This window comes from Pseudorasbora parva, chromosome 12 (genome assembly GCF_024679245.1).
Source record: "Pseudorasbora parva isolate DD20220531a chromosome 12, ASM2467924v1, whole genome shotgun sequence".
In the NCBI taxonomy this organism is placed as follows: Eukaryota; Metazoa; Chordata; class Actinopteri; order Cypriniformes; family Gobionidae; genus Pseudorasbora; species Pseudorasbora parva.
In genome coordinates this window covers 10,744,062-10,767,759 of record NC_090183.1, presented here as the reverse complement: position 1 = coordinate 10,767,759, position 23,698 = coordinate 10,744,062, and the positions used below count along the sequence as shown (strand labels likewise).

The 23,698-nt window shown below is 42.1% G+C and overlaps 2 protein-coding genes across 3 annotated transcripts; both read right to left on the bottom strand.

Annotated features, from left to right (window-relative positions):
* Window positions 1-288: 288 nt before the first annotated feature.
* Window positions 289-4,990, bottom strand: LOC137093968 (uncharacterized). Of its 2 annotated transcripts, none has more exons than XM_067459056.1 (2): window positions 3,740-4,990; window positions 289-428 (listed from the first exon to the last, which is right to left on the bottom strand). In XM_067459056.1, the coding sequence occupies exons 1-2, from the start codon at window positions 4,973-4,975 to the stop codon at window positions 426-428; spliced, it is 1,239 nt and encodes a 412-aa protein (XP_067315157.1). In that variant the 5' UTR covers window positions 4,976-4,990; the 3' UTR covers window positions 289-425. The 2 variants fall into 2 exon arrangements, with proteins under 2 accessions (XP_067315157.1, XP_067315158.1); XM_067459057.1 differs by having other exon boundaries at window positions 3,958-4,990.
* Window positions 4,991-20,932: 15,942 nt separating this feature from the next.
* On the bottom strand, window positions 20,933-22,471 carry LOC137093480 (uncharacterized). Its single transcript, XM_067458289.1, has one exon. It carries the CDS (start codon window positions 22,441-22,443, stop codon window positions 21,685-21,687), a length of 759 nt encoding a protein of 252 aa, XP_067314390.1. The 5' UTR covers window positions 22,444-22,471; the 3' UTR covers window positions 20,933-21,684.
* Window positions 22,472-23,698: the final 1,227 nt, after the last annotated feature.

Here is a 23,698-nt window from a genome sequence, read left to right as displayed (position 1 = left end):
ATATATATATATATATATATATATATATATATATATATATATATATATATATATATAAACATTTTTTTTAAATCACAAAAACCTAAAAATTTAAAACCGTAAAATGATTGAAAATGGATGGAAAATCTTATTATGAGATACTTGTTTTTCCTCTAATACACATTGGACACTGTAACAAGTTCGATATAGTGAGGAAGGAAGAGGACACGGGGGTCGGCAGGACTGTTGATGCTCTTTTATTCTTCATAACTCAAATCAATAAACGTGCACGCTTCAGCGTGTGCTTGTCTCTGTGTATGCTCAGTTTCGCTTCCGGGTCACGCACTTCCGGCTTCCGGATATCTCAGGGTCTCGGCATCAACAGTCCGACTCTCTCTCTCCTCGGTCTCCGGTTCCGCTGGTGTTTTATCCCGTCTCCGCGCTCATTACTAGAACAAGAGACAGGTGTTATTAATCTGCGTCCAACCCACTCACTTACCGCTCGTCCCGAGGCCCTCTCTCCCGCTGCAGACCTCGCTGAACCACGCCCCCCTTGCCACATACCCCCACCGCCCGACTCAGGCCGGGGAGCCGTCCGGCCTGCAGCCCCCCCCCCCCCATTTCTGGAGAGGAAATCGGCCACAGCCATCTGAGCACCCGGCCTGTGGACCACCTTGAACTTAAACGGCTGAAGAGCCAGATACCAACGGGTGATCCGCGCGTTGGTATCCTTCATGCGGTGGAGCCATTGGAGAGGAGCGTGGTCCGAACAGAGAGTGAACTCCCGCCCCAGGAGGTAGTAGCGGAGGGTGAGAACGGCCCATCTGATGGCCAAACACTCCTTTTCTATGGTGCTGTACCTAGCTTCTCTCTTAGAGAGCTTACGGCTAATGTACAGCACCGGCCGCTCTCCCCCCTCCACCTCCTGGGCCAGGACTGCGCCCAGCCCCCTGTCCGACGCGTCAGTCTGCAACAAGAAAGGGAGAGAAAAGTCAGGGGAGTGTAACAGCGGCCCGCCACATAGGGCAGCCTTTACTTGGGTAAAAGCCTGTTGACACGGCTCCGTCCACTGGACCGTATCTGGTAGCCCCTTTTTAGTAAGATCAGTCAAAGGGCTGGTGAGGTCCGAATAATTTGGTATAAACCGTCTATAATATCCCGCCAGCCCCAAGAACTGTCTTACCTCCTTTTTGGTCTTGGGCCTCGGACAGGTTGCAATTGCGGCAGTCTTATCAATTTGAGGACGCACCTGTCCATGACCCAAGTGGAAGCCCAGATACCTTACTTCCACCCGCCCAATCGCACACTTCTTCGGATTGGCCGTGAGCCCCGCTCTCCTCAGCGACCTCAGGACCGCCCTCACATGCTGCATATGCCGCTGCCAGTCGTGACTATAGATCACTATGTCATCTAGGTACGCCGCAGCATATGCAGCATGGGGACGCAAAATCCTATCCATGAGTCGCTGGAAGGTCGCGGGTGCCCCGAACAAGCCGAAAGGAAGCGTGACGAATTGGTGTAATCCGAACGGCGTGGTGAAAGCTGTTTTTTCTTTGGATAATGGAGACAAGGGGATCTGCCAATAGCCCTTTGTTAAGTCCAGTGTCGAATAAAATCGAGCCGAGCCTAACCGATCAAGCAACTCGTCAACCCGTGGCATTGGATACGCGTCGAACTTCGACACAGCGTTCACCTTGCGGTAGTCCACACAGAACCTGACCGAGCCGTCCGTTTTGGGGACCAAAACTATCGGGCTCGCCCAGTCACTGTTGGACTCCTCGATTACTCCCATGTCGAGCATTGCGCCTAATTCGTCCTGAACTACTTTTTTCTTGTGTTCAGGCAAGCGGTACGGCCGGCTGCGAACTACCACGCCCGGCTCGGTCTCGATATGGTGCTGAATCAAGTCGGTACGTCCCGGTAGGGGCGAGAACACGTCGGCGAACTCCGCCTGCAATTTCGATAAATCAGCGAGTTGTAACGGTGAGAGGTGATCTCCCCCAGGGGCCAGCGCGACTGATTGCGCTTTAATGCTCGCCTCTGGCCCGAGATCATCCTCTCCCCCGATCACCGTTGCCAACAACACCGATTCCACCTCATTCCATTTTTTCAGCAGATTGAGGTGGTATATTTGACGTGCCCCGTTCCTATCGGATCGTATCACTTCATAATCGAGCTCTCCTATCTGTCGTGCGACCTCAAACGGCCCCTGCCACTTCGACATTAATTTCGAGCTCGAGGTTGGGAGTAGAACGAGCACTTTCTCTCCCGGTGTGAATTTGCGCAGTTTAGTACCCCTGTTATATGACCGGCTCTGGCGGTCCTGGGCTTGTAACAAATTCTCCCTAGATAGCCGCCCCAATGTGTGGAGTTTTGTTCGCAAGTCCATGACGTACTGAATTTCGTTTTTGGCCAACGACGGCCCCTCCTCCCAAGTTTCTCGTAGGACGTCCAGCACCCCCCGTGGCTGACGCCCGTAGAGAAGCTCGAAGGGGGAAAACCCCGTGGAGGCTTGCGGGACCTCGCGCACAGCAAATAAGAGGGGTTCTAACCACCGATCCCAATTCTTGGCGTCTTCTTGTACGAATTTACGGATCATGGATTTAAGAGTGCGATTAAATCGTTCGACCAACCCGTCTGTTTGTGGGTGATAGACGCTGGTTCGAATGGATTTAATGCCCAATAATCCATACAATTCGCTTAACGTGCGTGACATAAACGCCGTGCCTTGATCAGTGAGGATTTCTTTCGGAATCCCCACCCGGGAGATTAAACGAAACAGTGCGTCCGCAACACTCTTCGCCGAGATGTTGCGGAGAGCCACTGCTTCCGGGTATCGTGTTGCGTAGTCCACGATAACTAGCGCAAAACGATGCCCGCGTGCGGATCGTTCTAATGGCCCGATGAGGTCCATCGCAATTCTCTCGAAGGGGACCTGCATTAATGGAAGGGGGCGCAATGGCGCTTTTGGGGCGGCCAGTGGGTTCACCAACTGACATTCAGGACAAGACGCGCACCACCTGCGCACATTGTCATAAATGCCTGGCCAAAAGAATCGGGTCATTAAACGATTCAGCGTGGCCGCCTGTCCCAGGTGGCCCGCCATCGGGTTAGAATGAGCCGCCTGAAAAAGCATTTCCCGGCGGCTCTTTGGTACTAACAATTGGGTTGTATCCATTTTTGACTGAGCGTCTTGGGTCACTCGATACAACCTATCCTTAATTATGGCAAAATAAGGATACGTGACGGGCAATGCGGGTTGAAGGGGCTGACCGTCGATGGTGCGGACCTGTTGAAACGCATGTTTTAGCGTCTCGTCTTGAGACTGCTCCAGAGGGAAGTCATCGCGGTCCGAGAGAATCAGTCTCTCGACCCCGCTCGATTCCTCTGAAGCTGTTCCCAAGGGCCCCGTATCAGCCTCGCCAACCTGCACTCGCACCGCCCCGTTCCTAGCCTTGTTTCCCCAAGCGGCATCCGCGCACAACGACCCCAATAACGCCGAAAAGGCGGGCCAATTCGTCCCCAGAATTAGCGGATGCCGGAGGTGGGGACTAACCGCCACCTCAACACTATGCTTTTTCCCCCTAAACTGTATCGTGACTGGGACAACCGGATATTCCACCACATCCCCGTGCACACACCGCACCTTAACCACGCGGCTTGTATCCAACGCCCCAGGCTGAATCAGGCTTTGATGGATCGAGGTTTGGTTACATCCTGAATCCACCAAGGCCTGATATGTACCCCCCTTGATACTTACAGGAATTTGGTACTCTCCTGCTTGATCGGGGGTGGTCCGCTGGACGTCCGGGATCCGGATCATTGTTCCGATGTCCATCATCGGACATCGGTCCACAAAATGATCCGGATCACCGCACCGCCAGCAGGCCAGCCCAGGCCTACCCGCCGCCCCGGCGGCGGGGAGTGGGTTGGAGGCTGAGCGCGGATAGGGGGCGGAACCGGATCCATAGTCACTACCCGTCCCCAGCGGCCCCGCCCCCCTGGGCGGGACCCGCGAACTCCCAGACGGTCCAGGGCCCATCCCACCCCGGCCTCTGGGGGGAACGCGAGGAGGGCCTGGAGGGCGGGACCTGGGGAGAGGGACAGGTCGAGAGAGAGAGAGAGAAGGGGGAGAGAGAGAGGGAGAAGTTAGTGGGGGTGCGCCGACCCCCGGGCACGCCACCAGGTGGTCCTCCGCCAAATTGATGGCCGTCTCCAGCGACGTGGGCCGGTGGCACTGGACCCACTCGGCGGTCTTCCTGGGGAGCCGAGTGATGAACTGCTCCAGCACCACCAGATCGACGACATGGTCCACGTCGCTGCCGCCGGCCAGCAGCCATCTGCGGCACTCGTCCCGGAGCTGTTGGGCCAAGGCGAAGGGTCGACCGGACTCGCCCCACTCCAGGGAGCGGAAACGCTGGCGGTGCTGTTCTGGGGTCCGGCCGACCCGCTGAAGAATGGCCCGCTTCAGGTCATCGTAGTCCAGGAGGTTCGCAACCGGTAGATGTTGCGCGGCCGCCTGGGCTTCGCCGGATAGCAGTGGAATGAGGCGCACCGGCCACTGTGCCCGGGGCCACCCGCAGGCCTCCGCGGCTTTTTGGAAGAGATCCACGAAGGCCTCGGGATCATCTTCCGGCCCCATCTTCTGCAGGGGCACGTGCACCGGTGCGCTGGCCCGCCCAGCGGCCTCGGCGCGAACCTCCCGGTCCATCCAGCTCCGGAACTGCTCGCGGTCCTCTTGCTGGCCTTGGACTATGGCCGCGAAGCGGCGCTCCTGTTCAGTCCGAAGGTCCAGCAACGCCGTGTGATGTTCCTGGTGGAGGGCCGCGAGCGATGTTATGATCTCCGCAAATGGCGAGGCGGAGGGCGTTGTCATGGCGGCGGCTCTGTCCTGCTTCCTTCCCGGGTTTCGGCACCAGTGTAACAAGTTCGATATAGTGAGGAAGGAAGAGGACACGGGGGTCGGCAGGACTGTTGATGCTCTTTTATTCTTCATAACTCAAATCAATAAACGTGCACGCTTCAGCGTGTGCTTGTCTCTGTGTATGCTCAGTTTCGCTTCCGGGTCACGCACTTCCGGCTTCCGGATATCTCAGGGTCTCGGCATCAACAGTCCGACTCTCTCTCTCCTCGGTCTCCGGTTCCGCTGGTGTTTTATCCCGTCTCCGCGCTCATTACTAGAACAAGAGACAGGTGTTATTAATCTGCGTCCAACCCACTCACTTACCGCTCGTCCCGAGGCCCTCTCTCCCGCTGCAGACCTCGCTGAACCACGCCCCCCTTGCCACAGACACAATTAATGGCATATTTTTATTTAATACTTTTTGCCAGCCCCTTTTGCCAAGATAACAGCCCTGAGTCTTCTCCTAATGCCTGATGAGTTTGGAGAACACATGACAACAGATCAGAGACCATTCATCCATAAAGCTTCATGTTGATATGCTCTCTTCTTCAGTTTTCTGTATAGGGTTCAGGTCATGGGATTGGGATGGTTATGGCAGAACCATCCTTTTATGCTCAAAGACCCATGTTGTTGAGTTTGTTGTTTTGGATCGTTTTCCTGATGAAAGATCCAGCCACGGCCCATAATAGTTGAAGCAGAGGCTGCCCAAATTTGGTTGTTGGTCTGTTGGTATTTGATAGAATCCATAATATTTGAACAAGATGTCTAGGACCTGATATAAAAAAAGGCTCACAATATTAAAGTGCCCCTATTATGCACATTTAAAGTTTCCTAATTTTGTTTTAAAGGTTTCGTACAACAGGTTTACATGCATTAAAGGACAAAAAACACTTTAATTTTCTCATAATATATACATTGCATGACCACATTTTTCAGTGATTCTTAAATGACCCCTTTCCGCAAGCTACTGTGCTCTGATTGGACAAATGGCCCACATCGTTATGATTGGTCTACCACTTGGAAGCTAAACGGCCATTACCATAACTGAACTTCTACAACTACTGCATCGTATCAGTGCATTGTAGTATCCCTAAGGAATGTGTAAAATTGTGACCAAAACTGGTACTGCAATAGCTATCCCCTCTTCCTCTCCTGCCTGACTCGAGGTTGCCAGATAGGCTGCAGGATCCAGCAGGAACGTTTGTAGCTGCACCTATGGCAACTACACTGTAAAAAATTATTTAGAAAAAAAGTTACCTGGTTGCCTTAAAATTTTGAGTTCATTGAAATTTAAATTTTGAGTTAATACAATGAACATTTTTTGAGATTCGACAACCTTTATTAAAAGATTATTAAAAGATTTTGTAAGCATATTGGGTAATTATGTGTGTGTTATTTCTAATGACACAGTGAAACATGCCAAATTGTGCTATTTTCATGATTTATGACATTTTTTTATGTGGTTCAGATACAAAAATATTTTGAGTTTCTATTTATTAAACTAATTTCCTTCATTGTATCAACTCATATTTTTAATTTCAATGAACTCAAAATTTTAAGGCAACCAGGTTACTTACTTTTTTAAGTTAAACCAACAAAAACCACCATACATTTTTTTACAGTGTAGAGCAGATCTGGCAACCCGGATGCAGAAACACTACTGACTTTGTGATTGGTAGATAGGTGGAGGGCGGAGCTTCAGGCCAAAACACAACATGTCAACATCAACATCAGTTGAGGGCTAAACAACAACTTTTAAATGACAATATCCTGGCCGGACTACTGTTGTCAGTGATATAAGTATTTGAAATTAACATGATTTCTTAATGTCTAGTGACATATCAGGGTCATTTTATGATTAATTGAAATATATTTCTTACATACAGCTCCTTAAATTCATTCATTGCTATAGGAGAGGAAGAATTGCCTAAACTCGTTTAATAATCTAAATCAATGACATGTATGCTCAACACTATACCGGCTAAGCGACTAAAAAATGCTACCAGAGGTCTCTTTCTTAATTTCCTTAATTTCCTTTGTCAATAGGATAGCCTACCGAAACTTTTAAGCTGGCTATGATTAAACCGTTTATTTAAAAAAACACAACTTAATCCCACAAAATTAGTGTCTTGAATTTGTCTAACTTTGTTCCTTTTTAGAAAGAAATGGAGCAAGGATATCTGCAAGGATTTCCAGTCAGGATTTAGACCTTATATTATAGTAGTCTGCATTATTTACATTACAGTCTGCTCTCATTAGAGTTACAAATGATTTACTCTCATCATCCAACCCTGGATGTATCTCTCTATTAGTGTGACTCAATCTTAGTGCTGCATTTTTTAATTTTTTTATTTGAAATAATAACAACATACAAAACTAAAATAGCAGCAAAAATACTGAAAAAAGGGCATAAATACAGTAAAAAAAAAAAAAAGGGTAATGTAAATCGAACATACACTAGACCATATCATCAAATTATCACATAGTACAACTTCAGTTTAAAACAATTCTTTTAAGGCTTGGGCTGTTTTACTCCAATAGGTAACTATGTAAAAACGGAGGCATTTTAATACGATGACGCATTTTTAGCCATGTGATGCAGTCATATGACCAATTCAGCCAAGATGGTGAACGACATTGTACAGCAGTTGTTTTGTATGTTTTCTGTTTTGACAGCCTTGTTAAATATGTCAGTTTGTACATACTGTTAAAAAACTCAGTGCCTTTTCTCGACATTGCCGCAAAATGTCAAAGAGTAAATAAACGAGAAGCGGAAATGACGCATGAAAGCGTTTTCAGTGTAGATGAAAATGTTTTGGAAAACGTTTGAAAATGATAGTGTGGACACGGAGCGTTTTTAGACGAAAACTCCGTTTTTAAATTTATCCGGATTAGTGTAGACGTAGCCTAAAATACAAAACCATGTATGTTCAACATCCGGTAGAAATATATATACAGTAATAATTATTCATACTTTCAGGTTGTGATTAAGGAGCAAGCTGGTCCAAATAAACTGGCACTGACCCATCTTTCAAAAGCAAGCATTTTGTGAATCCCCCGTTGAACTCCGAGATTTGAGAAGCAAGCATCATTAAAATGACATTTGAGGACGGGTTAAGTGGTTTGGGCAGATAACATACAAAATAGGCAGGCATGCAAATGTCTTTTCTAGTGACGTAGAACCACCAAGTCGGATTTAAATTACAGACAACTCTTTTAGGTGGTTCAGAGTCGATTCTTTCTTTTTGGAGACAATAACTTTATTTATCGTGCACTTTCGACTTTACAAGTTTGCAGACCGTTTACTTTAATAAACAGTTATATTATACATGAAAGGGAATATTCAAATGTTAATTTGTGAGTCCATAAATGTCTTGGGCAGTGTTGGGTAAAGTTACTTTCAAAAATAGAGGAGAACGGGGCACAACCTAACGCTTTTACACTGTCTCAGTTATTGTAAATCCACTTGGGGTTTAGAGTATTTTTTTTTTTCTCACATTAAAGGTGGGGAAAGTTAGCCTAGAAATCTAGACGCACCCTAGCGGCAGCAAATCTAATCTGCCTGCGAGTGTCGTCTAGCAACTCTCAATACCCTTCTGAGCTGTATTCCCCAAACTCTTGCCGGGCCAATCACATCGTTCATGTATAGACTCGGTGGGCGGGGCCATAATGACGGCGGCCGAGTTGTGTTTGCGTGCTTCTAGTAAACACAGAAGCTGGCGAACGGCGGTCTTTCAAATCAGCTTTGACCGCGTGACTCTGGAAGACTTGGAGTTAAGCTTTTCTCTGAGAAAAAAACAAAGAACGGCACTGAAGTCATTCTTAAAAAGGGAAGATGTGTTCGGAGTTTTGCCGACCGGATACGGCGAAAGTTTAATCTATCAACAAGCTCTGCTTCACCTTCGTTGCTCTGGTTGGTGGTAGCGCTATCCTATCGAGTGCAGAGGGAGTTTGAAAGACAACCGTTTATCCGCCCCTCGGATTGAGCCCTGTCAATGGTGAGTTTCCAGACCAAACATCTTGATGTGGGTCTGGCTTGTCAGGCTTAGGGGTAAGTGCTATCTGGTAACCGTTGTTGGTATTTCAAATCATCAAAACAAACACGCCCCTACCCCAAAAAGGGTCTCGCCCCTATTTTGATAGCGCCGCCCCACACATACGTAACCCAGAGGCATCAACGGCTATGGCAGAATCTCTGTGTATCTAATCCAAGGGGGTAATCTAGCACTCGGAAAGCGTTCCACCCATAGGGGCGGCCATTGCTATAACCAAGCCATCACCTGCTGTTAGCATCCCATTGACTCCCATTCATTTTTGAGTCAATGTGACAGTGAATAACTTTACATCTGAGGCGTTTAAAGACTCCATCTGTCCATTGTTTATTTCTAAAGATAATAAAACAATGCATAAAAGGCTTCATTACTTTGTATCTTACACTATCGCCCCGTAGAAGCTGTTTTTGTAAAAATAGGCTAACGATTGCGTCATAACCAACGCGACCCTGCCGCACAGTTGAGGAATTACCGTATAGACAGGAGGAGACGCTCAGAAACAATCTTTTACTGTCTATGAGGCAGTCGGGGGGACGTGGAAACATAAAGTCTGATAAAGTCAAGGGAGAAGAATGGGGAGAAGCCGATAGTGAGCCAAAAGCAATGGGAGAAAATATTTAAACGTGATTCAGATTTCACTTTCCACAACTACTAGAAGACCTACAACTGTCAGACAGGAGGCTCACGTCACATCTACGTCGTCAAGCTCAGTCTGAGCCTGCGCAGTTCGCTCTCATCAGGAAGTGAGTGCCTCTGATTGGCCTCATTTTTGCCGTTGAAGTCAATGGGATAGCTCTTTCCATTTCTTTTACTGTCTATGATCTAATCCAGGTCGAATATTCAATGAAAAAGTCATCCCTTCTATAACAAAAACACAAACCGTTTTTGTGAACAACTCAACACGAGCAAGACAGTCCAACTAACGACATATTACAATTATGACAAGATTAGAGTTACAGCAATCACAAAAACACACACACAAAGCGTTCTCATGAACAACTCGATACAATTATGACAAGATTAGAGTCATAGCGATCACAAAATCACAAACTGTTCTCATGAACTATAGCACGAGCCGACAGTCCAACTAACGTCATATTACAATTATCACAAGAGATAGCGATCAAACTGTTCTCATGAACAACTCTATAAAAAACAAGCACGACAGTCCAGCTAACGACATATTACAATTGTGACTGGATTAGGGTTATATAGATCATGAAAAGAGTAAGCAAACATATATGTATCTTACTTGTCGGAGACATTGTGTGAGCTGATGCGAGTAGTATGAAGCTGCAGACTCGGAGCCTGCATCCACAGTCCCGCACTCAGAGTCCCGCATTTTTAAGACCCCTCGTTTGTAAGAAACAGCGCCTCCTGCTGTTCTGAAGACCGCACAACACCCTTATCCAAATAAGATTATTACGGTGTCGTTTCAATTAAAGTTTTCCAAATAAATCTAAGCAAGTTAGCCTAACGATTTTGCAAACATCTTTGCATTCCCTAAAAATGTCATTGATTTCTCTGACTAACAAAGTACCCAGTAGTTTTTTGTTTTTGTTTATTTAAATAAAAGAAAATTACTGATGGAAGATATACAATTACAGATTGAACTATCCTTTGAAAAATGTTATGTGATATTATATTGCTACAATGTTTTTTTAATTCCAATTCCAATGTTTCTTTTAGGTCAACCTATGCTAATGGTCTAATTAACATATTATACATTGCTAGCATTAAAAAACCTGTTGATATCTGGAATCCAAAGCAAAACTCAAACAAGAATAGACAAAACACCAATAATAAACAAATCTGTACAATTCAAAAATGGTATTACTAATTGTAAACTGTATTATTTACAGTAGTTATTATTTTACCTTATGCAATTGAAGATACAAAGCAAAGTCACTAACACAATTCTTTCTTCCTTTTTTCTTTGCTTTGTCCTGTTTACCGCAATATGATGTTTAGGTGATAGTTAAAGTACAGACTCGTTCATTATTGGTGTTTTGTCTATTCTTGTGTGAGTTATGCTTAGCATTCCAGATATAAAAAAATATCGTTTTGTAATGTTAGCATTGCGTATAATATGTTAATTAGACCATTAGCATGTGAACCTGAAAGAAATATTGAACAAAAAAAAAAAAGAATTGTAGCGATATATCACATAATATTTTTCAGAGGATAGTTCAATCTGTAATTTGATTGAGTATTCATCAGTATTTTTCTTTCAATTGCCCACACTTTTTATTAAATAAATAAATAAATCTACTGTGTACTTAGTCAGAGAAAACAATGACATTTTTTGGGAATGCAAAGATGTCTGCAAAAGCGTTATTTTGTGTAAATTTATTTTTAAATGAAAACTTTAAATGAAACGATAACGTAATATTGCATCTTATTTGGATAAGGGTGTTGTACGGTCTTCAGAACAGCAGGAGGCGCTGTTTCTTAAAAACGAGGGGTCTGAGAATGCGGGACTCTGAGTGCGGGTCTGTGGATGCAGGCTCCGAGTCTGCAGCTTCATAATGTTGGCTCTCAGGTGCAGATCCAATCGTCCGTGCAAATGCAAAATACTGTTGCAATGCAAAATATTTTAGTGTAAATGTTGTTTGTAAGCACTGTAAGTGAAGATCATCTTAAAGCTATCCCCCTTTTGTTACTCAAATGAACCAGCAAACATTTAGTTTAGTTTGATCTGGTTCTGGTTCTCCATGGACAAATGCTCACATCGTCCTCTGGTGAAAAACATATTCAGACAGCCTTAAGACGCTTGTGATTGTCTGATTTACTGTGGCTTATGTAACAATAAGGTTTCTTTCTTTGAATACAGTCCAAAGGTACTGTTACTACCTCTATTTTTGCAACAATAGAAGAAAATCATTACGACATTATATTATTATAAGCTTTTAAGTTTGAGGCAGTTTCACATTGTGCTAGCCTCCCTGTTTTATTTTCATCTCTATGACCAAATAGACCTGGATCAAGTTAAACTTTCGTGAGTTGTGCTGTTTTTATTTTCTCCATCAACATGCAACACTTTACTTAAAGCTTTTATAATGCATCATATATAATGTACATTATAATGCACTATATCTTGTGGTAAATATATTATAACCAAAGGTAAAGTGCATTATTATATTTGCAGATTCCTGAAACTGGTTATAGTAATTCCTGAGATCCAAAGCTTGGCGTCCGAGATGACCGTCTGGATCAAGTCAGGCAATGTACAGCAAGTGTGGGTAACTCTCTACTTAACTTCTTTATATATAATGCATTATACAAGTATTTGAATACATGAATAATAATACATGCATGCCCCTGCTGGTAGATGCTGTAACTACACTGTTCGTGGGATAAAAGCATCTTCATCCATTGATGGACATTATATTTTGACTCTAAGGGATTTTCTGCAAGCTGTATAGTTTACAATATGGGCTTTGAGACTGTGTGTGATGCCAACAGTGTTGTCACGATGTATAATTTTGCTGAGATTCATGCGATTGCTCATTGACAGCTCTCAGGTATTTCTACCAGTCTTGACACACACACACACACACACACACACACACACACACACACACACACACACACACACACACACACACACACACACACACACACACACACACACACAGCTTTGAGCTTATACTGCCATCTGCAGTCAGGCCAGGAGCCCATGTGGAGACCAGCACTAACCAGACACAATTCAACACTGAATCATGATTATATTCATGTGCATTTGCATATAGTCACTCAGGTTAATGAATATGTTTTTTTGTTGGCTCATATATTGTCATGAAATTATTCTATTTTAAAGCTTTAAGGGTAATAATACAAACATCATATTGGTCTTTCTATAGTTAGAGGGCCTGTATCTTTACCAGAGGGGGGTCTGAGGACGGGAACAAAACTATGGCTTCTTTTTTGACCTATACACCGTAAAAAAATATTGTTGGTTTAACTTAAAAATGTAAGTAACCTGGTTGCCTTAAAAATGTGAGTGTATTGAAATATAAAATTTGAGTTGATATAATGAAGGAAATTAGTTTAATAAATAGAAACTCAAAATATTATTGTATCTGAACCACATAAAAAATGTGATAAATCATGAAAATAGCACAATTTGTTTCACTGCGTCATCAGAAATAAAACAAACACAATTACCCAATATGCTTACAATTTATTTTAATAATATTTGAATACAATTTGTAGATTCTCAAAAATCTTCATTGTATTAACTCAAATTTTTAATTTCAATGAACTAAAAATTATGGCAACCAGGTAACTTATTTTTTTAAATAAATTTTTACAGTGTAGAGTTTTAGCCGGCGACGGTGAATTGCACGGTGGATTGTGTTCACCGTTTTCTGGAAGTATTCCTGAGCCCATGTTGTGATTTCCATTACAGTAGCATTCCTGTGATGCAGTGCCGTCTAAGGGCCGAAGATCACGAGCATCCAGTATGCTTTTCCGGCCTTGACCCATACACACAGAGATTGTTCCAGATTCTCTGAATTTTTGGATGATTTCATGCACTGTAGATGATGATAACTTCAAACTCTTTGCAATTTTCCTCTGAGAAACTCCTTTCTGATATGGCTCCACTATTTTTCACCGCATCATTGGGGGAATTGGTGATCCTCTGCCCATCTTGACTTCTTGAGAAACACTGCCACTTTTATACCCAATCATGTTGCCAAATTGACCTAAAAAGTTGCACTGATCTTGAGCTCATCTGAAGGCCACATGAAAGTTTGGAGGTCTTTAGCTATTGACTCTGCAGAAAGTTGGTGATTTCTGTGCTCTGTGACCCTCAGCATGTGCTGACCCTGCTCTGTGATTTTACGTGGCCTACCTCTTCATGGCTGAGTTGCTGTTGTTCCCGATTGCTTCCACTTTGTTGTAACACCACTCATAGTTGACCGTGGAATATTTAGTATTGAGGAAATTTCATGGATGGACTTATTTCACAGTTGGAAACCTATCACGGAACCACACTTGAGTTCACTGAGCTCCTGAGAGCGACCCATTCTTTCACAAATGTTTGTAGAAGCGTCTGCATGCCTAGTGCTTAATTTATACATCTGTGGCCATAAAGTGATTAAACACCTGAATTCAAAGATCTGGAGGGGCGTCCCAATACTTTTGGCAATATAGTGTAATTATCAATTAACTCTCATTAGAGTATTAATAGACCGTTAGGGTTAGTAGAATAAGTTGACATATAGTTGCAATGTTATAGTTATTAGAATGTCTAAAGTATACAGGTCCTTCTCAAAAAATTAGCATATTGTGATAAAGTTCATTATTTTCCATAATGTAATGATAAAAATTAAACTTTCATATATTTTAGATTCATTGCACACCAACTGAAATATTTCAGGTCTTTTGTTTTAATACTGATGATTTTGGCATACAGCTCATGAAAACCAAGGCATACAGCTCTCAAAAAATTTACATATTTCATCCGACCAATAAAAGAAAAGTGTTTTTAATACAAAAAAGGTCAACCTTCAGATAATTATGCCCAGTTAGTTTAAAATCATCTTTAATTTAAAATCATCTTTACAAAACAATGAGATGGGTCTCCCTCAAGGGTCAATTTTAGGTCCACTGTTGTTTTCCTTGTATGTTAATGATTTTCCAAATTGTTGTACAGAAACTAAATGTCAGTTATATGCAGATGACACAGTCATTTATGTATCAGCACAGACTCCTCGCTTAGCTGCAGATATATTAACAAATGAAATGACTGGTGTGTCACAGTGGCTGCAAAACAACTGTTTGACCTTGAATTGTTCAAAAACTGTCTCAATGTGTTTTTCAATTAGAAGGAAGGAAATGAACGGTTTTATAGTTAAGATCAATCAAAAGGCAATAGAGAGAGTTAATGATTTTAAATATTTAGGTGTTATTTTAGATTCTCAATTAAAATTTGATTTGCATGTAAAAAGGTTGTGTAGAACCATCAGAACAAATCTGAATTGTTTTTATATGATTAGGCCGTATATACCCCTAAAAGCAGCCAAGTTATATATGCATGCAATGGTATTCTCCCATTTATCTTATTGTGTGACCGTCTGGAGTCAGGTTTCTCAGTCGACTATTAAACCTGTTAGATCTTTATATAAACGAACATTAAAAATATTGGACAAGAAACCAGTCAGATGGCATCATTGTAACATTTTACAAAAGTATAATTTGCTTAGCTTTGAACATTTCAATAATTTTTCTCTTATTAAAATGGTTTTTAGATGTATAAACAATCTTGCTCCAGCTATCATATGCCAATTAATAACAAAACAACGCAGTAAGGGAATGACTACAAGAGGTACAACTAATCAGAATTGCACAATACCGAAAAGGAAAACTACATTTGCACAATCCACATTTTCAGTTCAAGGTACACTGCTTTGGTACAGCCTGCCAGTTGAACTAAAAATGCAAACAGAGTTAAAACTCTTTCAAATAAATCTAAAAAAGTGGTTCAAACAAAAGCAGGTTTGTGAACATTGATGGTCATACAAAGTCTTAGTTTTCTTTTCTTTTTTTTCTTCTTTTTTTTCTTCTTTTTTTTCTTTTTCATTTTCTTTGTGTGTGTGTGTGTGTGTGTGTGTGTGTGTGTGTGTGTGTGTGTGTGTGTGTGTGTGTGTGTGTGTGTGTGTGTGTGTGTGTGTGTGTGTGTGTGTGTGTGTGTGTGTGTGTGTGTGTGTGTGTGTGTGTGTGTGTGTGATGTTTTCTTGTTGTTTTAAAAGCCTAACCAGGGACTGGGGCTGCAAATTAGCCTTTGGCTATAAGCCTATATGTGGAGCATCGGCAGCATGAAATTGTAGCAATGTTTTTTTCTGCATTGTCCCTGTCAAATAAATAAATACATACATACAAGTAAAGTAAACATCATTTAAATGTGTCTTATCTATGAAGGGCCTGAATCAGGAAGAGTCATGAATCTTTCAACTTTAAGTATGCAGACTTTTTTATTTACACCGGGTAAAGGTGAGGAGGGAGTGAGGGACGGTGAACTGCTTTAGGAGGAGTTGTAGATGCGGTTGTGTTTGTTGATCCACAAGTGCTTTAGACACGGATCGTTCATGTACCGATCAAGCAGCAACTCTTTTTCTCTTCGCTCCTTCTCCTTGATTATTTTCTTCTCTTTCTTTTTCTGGGCCTTCTTCTCTGCCCAGGTGAACAGAGAAAATGGCACTTTTCTTTTTCTCTTTGTCTGGAGATTCATATTGTTCTCGGTCTCGTTCATGGGACCGTCAGGAGAGGCTTCACAGAAGAGCTTCCTCATGAACTCTGCGATCTGAGGGTCATCATCCGAAGGGCCTTCTATGGCCTCAGAGTCTCCCATTTCACTGGGGTCATAGTCCTCTTCCTCAAATGCCCGGACCACTTCAATTGACCATGCATCCTCCTGCACCTCGTCCTCGTCCTCGTCCACCTCCAACCAAGCAAGCACCTTTCTCTGCCTGATTTCAGCCTCCGGCGTTTGGGGGCGTTCAGACTTGTGTAAGTCACTGGCCCAGAAGGTCTTCCCCGTGTACTCCACATACTCGCTCTCCTCATCCTCTATGTCGATCAGCATGAGTTCTGGAGGGGGCTCAAACTGGGAAGAAGGGAACGGCTGAGGCTTCCGGCTGGGAGGGCGTCCCAAAGCAACGGCTTCATCGGGTGCAGGAGTGGGGCTCGGAGGAAGTCGTTTGGGATGACGCACTTGGGATGAAGAGATGGAAAAGCGTTCATCAGGTTCTGGATCTGAATTCTGAGGACGCTCAGGTTTTGTCACTGGCGGCAGGGGTTTGAGGTGAGCGGCTGGTAGAGCGTGGTGTCCGGAGACACTTCGGAGCATTGGTAGTTCTCCCTCTATTGGCTTTAAGGGACATCGGATGGTTGAAGGGAGAGGTTTGACCTCCACAAGAAGCGGCATTGGTTCTGTGACCTTTCGCTGCTTCCGTTTTCTCTTCTTCCTTTTCTTTTCTCCATCTTCCCTAAGCTCACTTCCTCCCTCCATCAACTTTTCCAGACTGTGCATCTCTCGTTTTTTCTGCTGTGCACATCCTCTCTTCTTTATCTTGTCGGGTGTTATTTCAGCCTCATCTTCATGACGGCCTCCCTTATTGACCTTCACCTCTCTTTCCTCCTCTCTCTCTCCAAGCGGGTACTTCTCAGGCACCTTGCGGCGTCTCTTCCTGGACTTCTTGTCATTGGCAGTGTAGTCGAAGGCCTCACACTGCTCTGGAAGTTTCTCTGCCGCAGGTTCTGACTGCTGTGCTCGTGTCTCCCTTCTTAGCAAGAAGTGAGCAAAACGGTCAAAAAGTCGAGATACACTGCAAAACAACGCCATTATAGACACTGAATGCTGCGAGTGACTTCAGTATCTGTCGTGGATATCTGCAGAAAGTGTCGAAAGTCTTTCGATCTATTCGCTCCTCAAACACCGACAGCGAACGAGAGTCAGATTTGCAGCTTTGTGCTGAACGGAATCTCCACTATGATGTCACAACAGTGAGCTCACTGATGATCAAATCAAATCAAATCAAATCAACATTTATTTATATAGCACGTTTAAAAACAACACAAGTTGACCAAAGTGCTTTACAGGCTCCACAGTTAAGTAGCGTTTAACAGACATCCATAGACACAAAGCATTCAAACCACCTATAACTAAGGACAACTGAAAGCAACTGAAAAATGTCACAACAGTGAGCTCAGCCACACTGAGAAAAGTCTAGCATTGTTGTTGTTCGTTTAATGTGTATTTTCTCATTGAAATAGCTTACAATTATTATTTTATTCCTTTAAAGTTAAGTTTTAGTTTATATTTATGGCTGAATCCATTTCTTTACATGGATACAATATAAATTGGCAGAGGTACATTAAGTTCAATTTTTATTTATTTGCCACACAATTATATAGGCATATATAACCAGCAGTGAAATGTGAGTCAGGTCCGTTCCATGGACAGTGCAATTATAAAAAATAAATAAAAAAATAAAAAAATAAAAAAATACAACACAGCACAGCTGAAAATATACATAAATATAGAAATAAAAAAAATAAAAAAAATTATCTAAACAATAAGACTATGTAAAAAACATTATGTATACTGTAGAATTAAATATAGGAAATATGGAAATAATTAGCATGAGACTAAACTACAGTCCTAAATAATAAGATACCCAGGCATATACAAGAGGCAATCTGCATATGTGCATTACTCTTAAATATTAAGATACACGGGCATGTACAAAAGGTAAAAGTGCAAACAGGTGACACTGTCAGAATGTCAAAGTGAGGTAGTGAAAGATGGAGATCTTACTGACTAAGTGGAGACATAAAAATGTTAAGGGGCTAGTTTTGAGTTTAGGAGCCTGATGAGTAGTATGAAGCTGCAGACTCGGAGCCTGCACCCACAGCCCCGCACTCAGAGTCCCGCATTTTTAAGACCCCTCGTTTGTAAGAAACAGCGCCTCCTGCTGTTCTGAAGACCGCACAACACCCTTATCCAAATAAGATATATTATTACGGTGTCGTTTCAATTAAAGTTTTCCAAATAAATCTAAGCAAATTAGCCTAACGATTTTGCAAACATCTTTGCATTCCCTAAAAATATCATTGTTTTCTCTGACTAACAAAGTACCCAGTAGTTTTTTGTTTTTGTTTATTTAAATAAAAGAAAATTACTGATGGAAGATATACAATTACAGATTGAACTATCCTTTGAAAAATGTTATGTGATATTATATTGCTACAATGTTTTTTTAATTCCAATTCCAATGTTTCTTTTAGGTCAACCTATGCTAATGGTCTAATTAACATATTATACATTGCTAGCATTAAAAAACCTGTTGATATCTGGAATCCAAAGCAAAACTCAAACAAGAATAGACAAAACACCAATAATAAACAAATCTGTACAATTCAAAAATGGTATTACTAATTGTAAACTGTATTATTTACAGTAGTTATTTTTTTACCTTATGCAATTGAAGATACAAAGCAAGTCACTAACACGATTCTTTCTTCCTTTTTTCTTTGCTTTGTCCTGTTTACCACAATATGATGTTTAGGTGATAGTTAAAGTACAGACTCGTTCATTATTGGTGTTTTGTCTATTCGAATTGGAAACGAATCCAAATGCGATAAACTCATTTATTCGACAGAACTGCACAATGTTTACAAAGTCCGAAGACCACAAGGAAACTCAGAACACGGCAGGAAAGGTGCAGAGCGATCAGGCAGTCCCAGAAGACGGAGAATGACGGTGAGCTGGTCAGCGGCTCGTGACGCAGGGGAAGCAGTGGGCAGATGAACATCAGGAATCCTGGAATCCGGAACAGAGGCGATCTCCCGGGAGAAACAAGGCTGACACCAAGGACCACAGAAGCCTGCAAAGATCTGACAATGAGTGCAGTCAGTGACACGTATAAGAAGGCAGCGGTGATGAGTGCAGCAGATGATGTTCAGGCAATAATCAGAAACCACACAACACAAAGTAAATGAGACGATAGATTGATGAACCGTGACACAATCAGCCTGTGGCACTGCTGAGGTGTTATTGAGGCCTAGGATGCTTTGATAGCGGCGTTAGCTCATCCAGAGTGCTGGGTCTTGCGTCTCTCAACTTTCTCTTCACAATATCCCGCAGATTCTTCAATGGGGTTCAGGTCAGGAGAGTTGGCAGGCCAATTGAGCACAGTAATACCATGGTCAGTAAACCATTTACCAGTGGTTCTGGCACTGTGAGCAGGTGCCAGGTCGTGCTGAAATACGAAATCTTCATCTCCATAAAGCTTTTCAGCAGATGGAAGCATGAAGTGCTCCAAAATCTCCTGATAGCTGCATTGACCCTGCCCTTGATAGAACACAGTGGACCAACACCAGCAGCTGACATGGCACCCCAGACCATCACTGACTGTGGGTACTTGACACTGGACTTCAGGCATTTGGGCATTTCCTTCTCCCCAGTCTTCCTCCAGACTCTGGCACCTTGATTTCCGAATGACATGCAAAATTTGTTTTCATCCGAAAAAAGTACTTTGGACCACTGAGCAACAATCCAGTGCTGCTTCTCTGTTGCCCAAAGTGGCTTGACCTGGGGAATGCGGCACCTGTAGCCCATTTCCTGCACACGCCTGTGCACGTGGCTCTGGATGTTTCTACTCCAGACTCAGTCCACTGCTTCCGCAGGTCCCCCAAGTTCTGGAATCGGTCCTTCTCCACAATCTTCATCAGGGTCCGCTCACCTCTTCTCGTTGTGCAGCGTTTTTTGCCACACTTTTTCCTTCCCACAGACTTCCCACTGAGGTGCCTTGATACAGCACTCTGGGAACAGCCTATTCGTTTAGAAATTTCTTTCTGTGTCTTACCCTCTTGCTTGAGGGTGTCAATGATGGCCTTCTGGACATTTGGGTTTTCATGAGCTATATGCCAAAATCATCAGTATTAAAACAAAAGACCTGAAATATTTCAGTTGGTGTGCAATGAATCTAAAATATATGAAAGTTTAGTTTTTATCATTACATTATGGAAAATAATGAACTTTATCACAATATGCTAATTTTTTGAGAAGGACCTGTATAGGAGAAGAAAGATTAATTAAACCAAAAAATGAAAATTAATTTTAGCTTGATTTAATTGAATCAAAGGTCAGCAGCAAGTACGTTGGTTTTTATAGTATTCTGATTTTGAATTTGACTGGTTTTATTTATTTTGAGAAATACTGAATATTTTTTATTCAAGTGATATTAGTAAATTATTTAGTACAATATCCATCATGTTTACACACAATGCCTCTTCACTTCCAGCTTTCTCAACAATGGGACAGGAGAGCTGTCAGTCAATAAATGGAAAAACAAAGTAACTTGCATTACTTATTTGAAAAATTAACTCAAAATTTTAATGTACAATTTAAAAGTAATGTGCTACTTTACTCATTACTTGAAAACGTAATCTGATTATGTAACTCAAGTTACTCAAGTTACCCCCAACACTGGGCTTGCAGAGCATTCGCAGCTTATGGACCGCACACCTCTGTACAGTCGATTTTATTTCTTAGTTTAAAATTGAGCAGCTGGGCAGGCTTTGGCTTCAAGATTACTTCCTTTTATAAGCAGGGCCATTCTTATCAGCGGTGATTGTGATCAGGCACTGAGAGCAATCGCTCAACATTGAAATCTCAACATTATGCTGAATGCCATCATGAAAATAAAATGATCATCTTAAATGTTATTAACATAGGAAACATATTTAATTTAGACAAACTGTTCAAACGTATAAATTGGATGTATGTCCAAAAGTATACATAAAGAAAAGCTGGTCACAAACGTGTGTTTACCTGCATTGATCATTACTGATGATTAATCATATGCATCTTAATTATACTTTGACTCATTTGAATGCAACACTTGAAAACAGAATGCAGAAGCAAATTCAACAAGGATAACAGTCAGATTTCCCTTAATTACATTAAGTGCTAACAATGTATATTAATGTAAGTTAAACATTACTGGTTCTGATTAATTGATTGAAAAAATGTTTGTAAGTTGTAATACAGCCTTTCAATACTATTGATGATACATATCAGAGCAGAGCAAATTTAAAGAGTACACCATTTGATAAAAAAACTGTTCTGTTCCAACACTTATGTACTTTAGAAATTAAAAATAATAAACATCATAATGAAGATATGAAGTCAGTAAAATGAAGTCAGTCTGTTCTGGTCAGCTGGTTCTGACTCCTCTCTCACACCTCTTTCAGCAGAATCCCATAAGGACGAATGGACTTCTCCACGATCTCCTTCTCTTTAGCAGCAGAGGTGCCGTCAGGAATCTCAATCAGCCAGTAGTCCGTTCTTTGGCACACTTTTCTCATGTTTGGATTGATCCTGTTCTGCATCAGGACTCTGTATCTCTTCCCGGTCTTTTTAGATGTAAATTCCTTGCTGTAGCCAGAAGCCTGATCTATGTCGTATGTTGAATAGATTCCTCTCCCGTAGAGTTGTCTAGGTCCTGCTGTGTAATGGGTTGTGACGATACCTGTAGCACCCTGAACGCTGGTTCCATGATAGGACACGGGCCACTCGCCAGCCACTGAGTGACTCCTCCATCCGTCCGTGCCCAGCCAGGCGTTTCCATCAGGGTACTTGTCCAGGACTTTGAGAGCAAAGCGGTACCATCCGCATGGACGTGTATATGGCTCACTGCCCCGCATGCATACTGACTTGTCATGTAAATGTGTGAAATCATAATCAAAGCGAGGTTCGAAGAATTCATCCATGTCCACAAACATCTCCTTACATACATTTAAGTTGAAACCTGCCACTGTTGCTAGTTGCAGATCTAATACATCTGCAATATGTTTGACCAGTACTTTTGAGAGATAATTACATATATTGAGCTCATTAGGATTCATCTTTCCTGATAATCCATTGTAAGGCTTCACAGTTGTTTCGAGGAGGGCAGACAGCGCCTCCAGAACAACTTCCCTGTCCACTGTAGACATAATCCCGATTTGCAATCTTTCTGCTTATACAAACTGGTCTAGCTCTTCCTCTGCTCTGCTATAAATATGGACTTGACTATGACAAAAAGGAAGGGGTGTTTCTTTTTTACTTTCTGTTATGACGTATCGGGGTCTACAAAAGTTCAAGTGTCTGCCATGAACAACATAGTCGTTACATTTTTTAGTTTCACTATTTGAATAACTTAAAAATTTGACAAATAATTAATAAAAAAGGTAATAAATAAAGAAATACATAGCATATTAGTAGAGCATAAATTACATATATGTTGTGATTGATCTCTTATTTAATGGTCATAGGAAATTATTGTACTTAGACAATATTTTGTTTTGTACCAGGCCCAGAAATCAGTAATGCCCCAGATGCATTTTAAATTCTGCAGATAAAAGACAGTATAGCTCTAGTCAGAGGGTTGTTAAAAGTGATGTTTTCTGCCAGTGTGACTAACTTTGAAAGACAATGGACCCTATTTAAATGATTTGAGCGCATTGCTGATTGCAAATAATGAAAAAACACTCATTTCTTGATCTCCGTTGTGTTTGAAGAGTGCATGTGTTGATATAATCAAATGTTTATTTTAAACCACTGGATCATTATTGAATCGCGATTCATCCGATTCTTAGCATTTAAAATCGAGTATCGGCCGAAATTTATGATTCATGATTCAAAATACATGTTTCAAGATTGATGCATATGCCTTGTCAGGATTTTTAATCGATGCATCGAGAAAATTAGTGAATCGTTACAGCCCTAGTCTGTAAGTCTCCAGCGAGGCACGTCCATCAAAACCCAGCGTTTTGGAGAGAGCCTCAAAAACAGTGTAGAAAATAGCCTATTACATATTAGTTATGATGTTTTTGATTGTAAAAACCATGCAAATGTCATAAGTTGACCTCAGACAACAGTATAAAAAAATCCAGTTCATGACAACTTAAAAAAAAAAAGATCAAATCAAATCAAAAGATCAACTAAATACCCCATTTTTTTTTACAGTTTCCCAGTTTGTGTGTGTGTGTGTGTGTGTGTGTGTGTGCGTGCGTGCGTGCGTGCGTGCGTGCGTGTGTGTGTGTGCGTGCGTGAGTGCGTGCGTGCGTGCGTGCGTGTGTGTGTGTGTGTGTAATTTTTGTGGTTCATCAGCATTCAACATTTTGCCTGAAACAACCTTTCATTTTCTACAGAGTCAAATAAAGTCACATGGGTTTGGAATCATCCATTCAAGGGCACAGGATTTCCTTT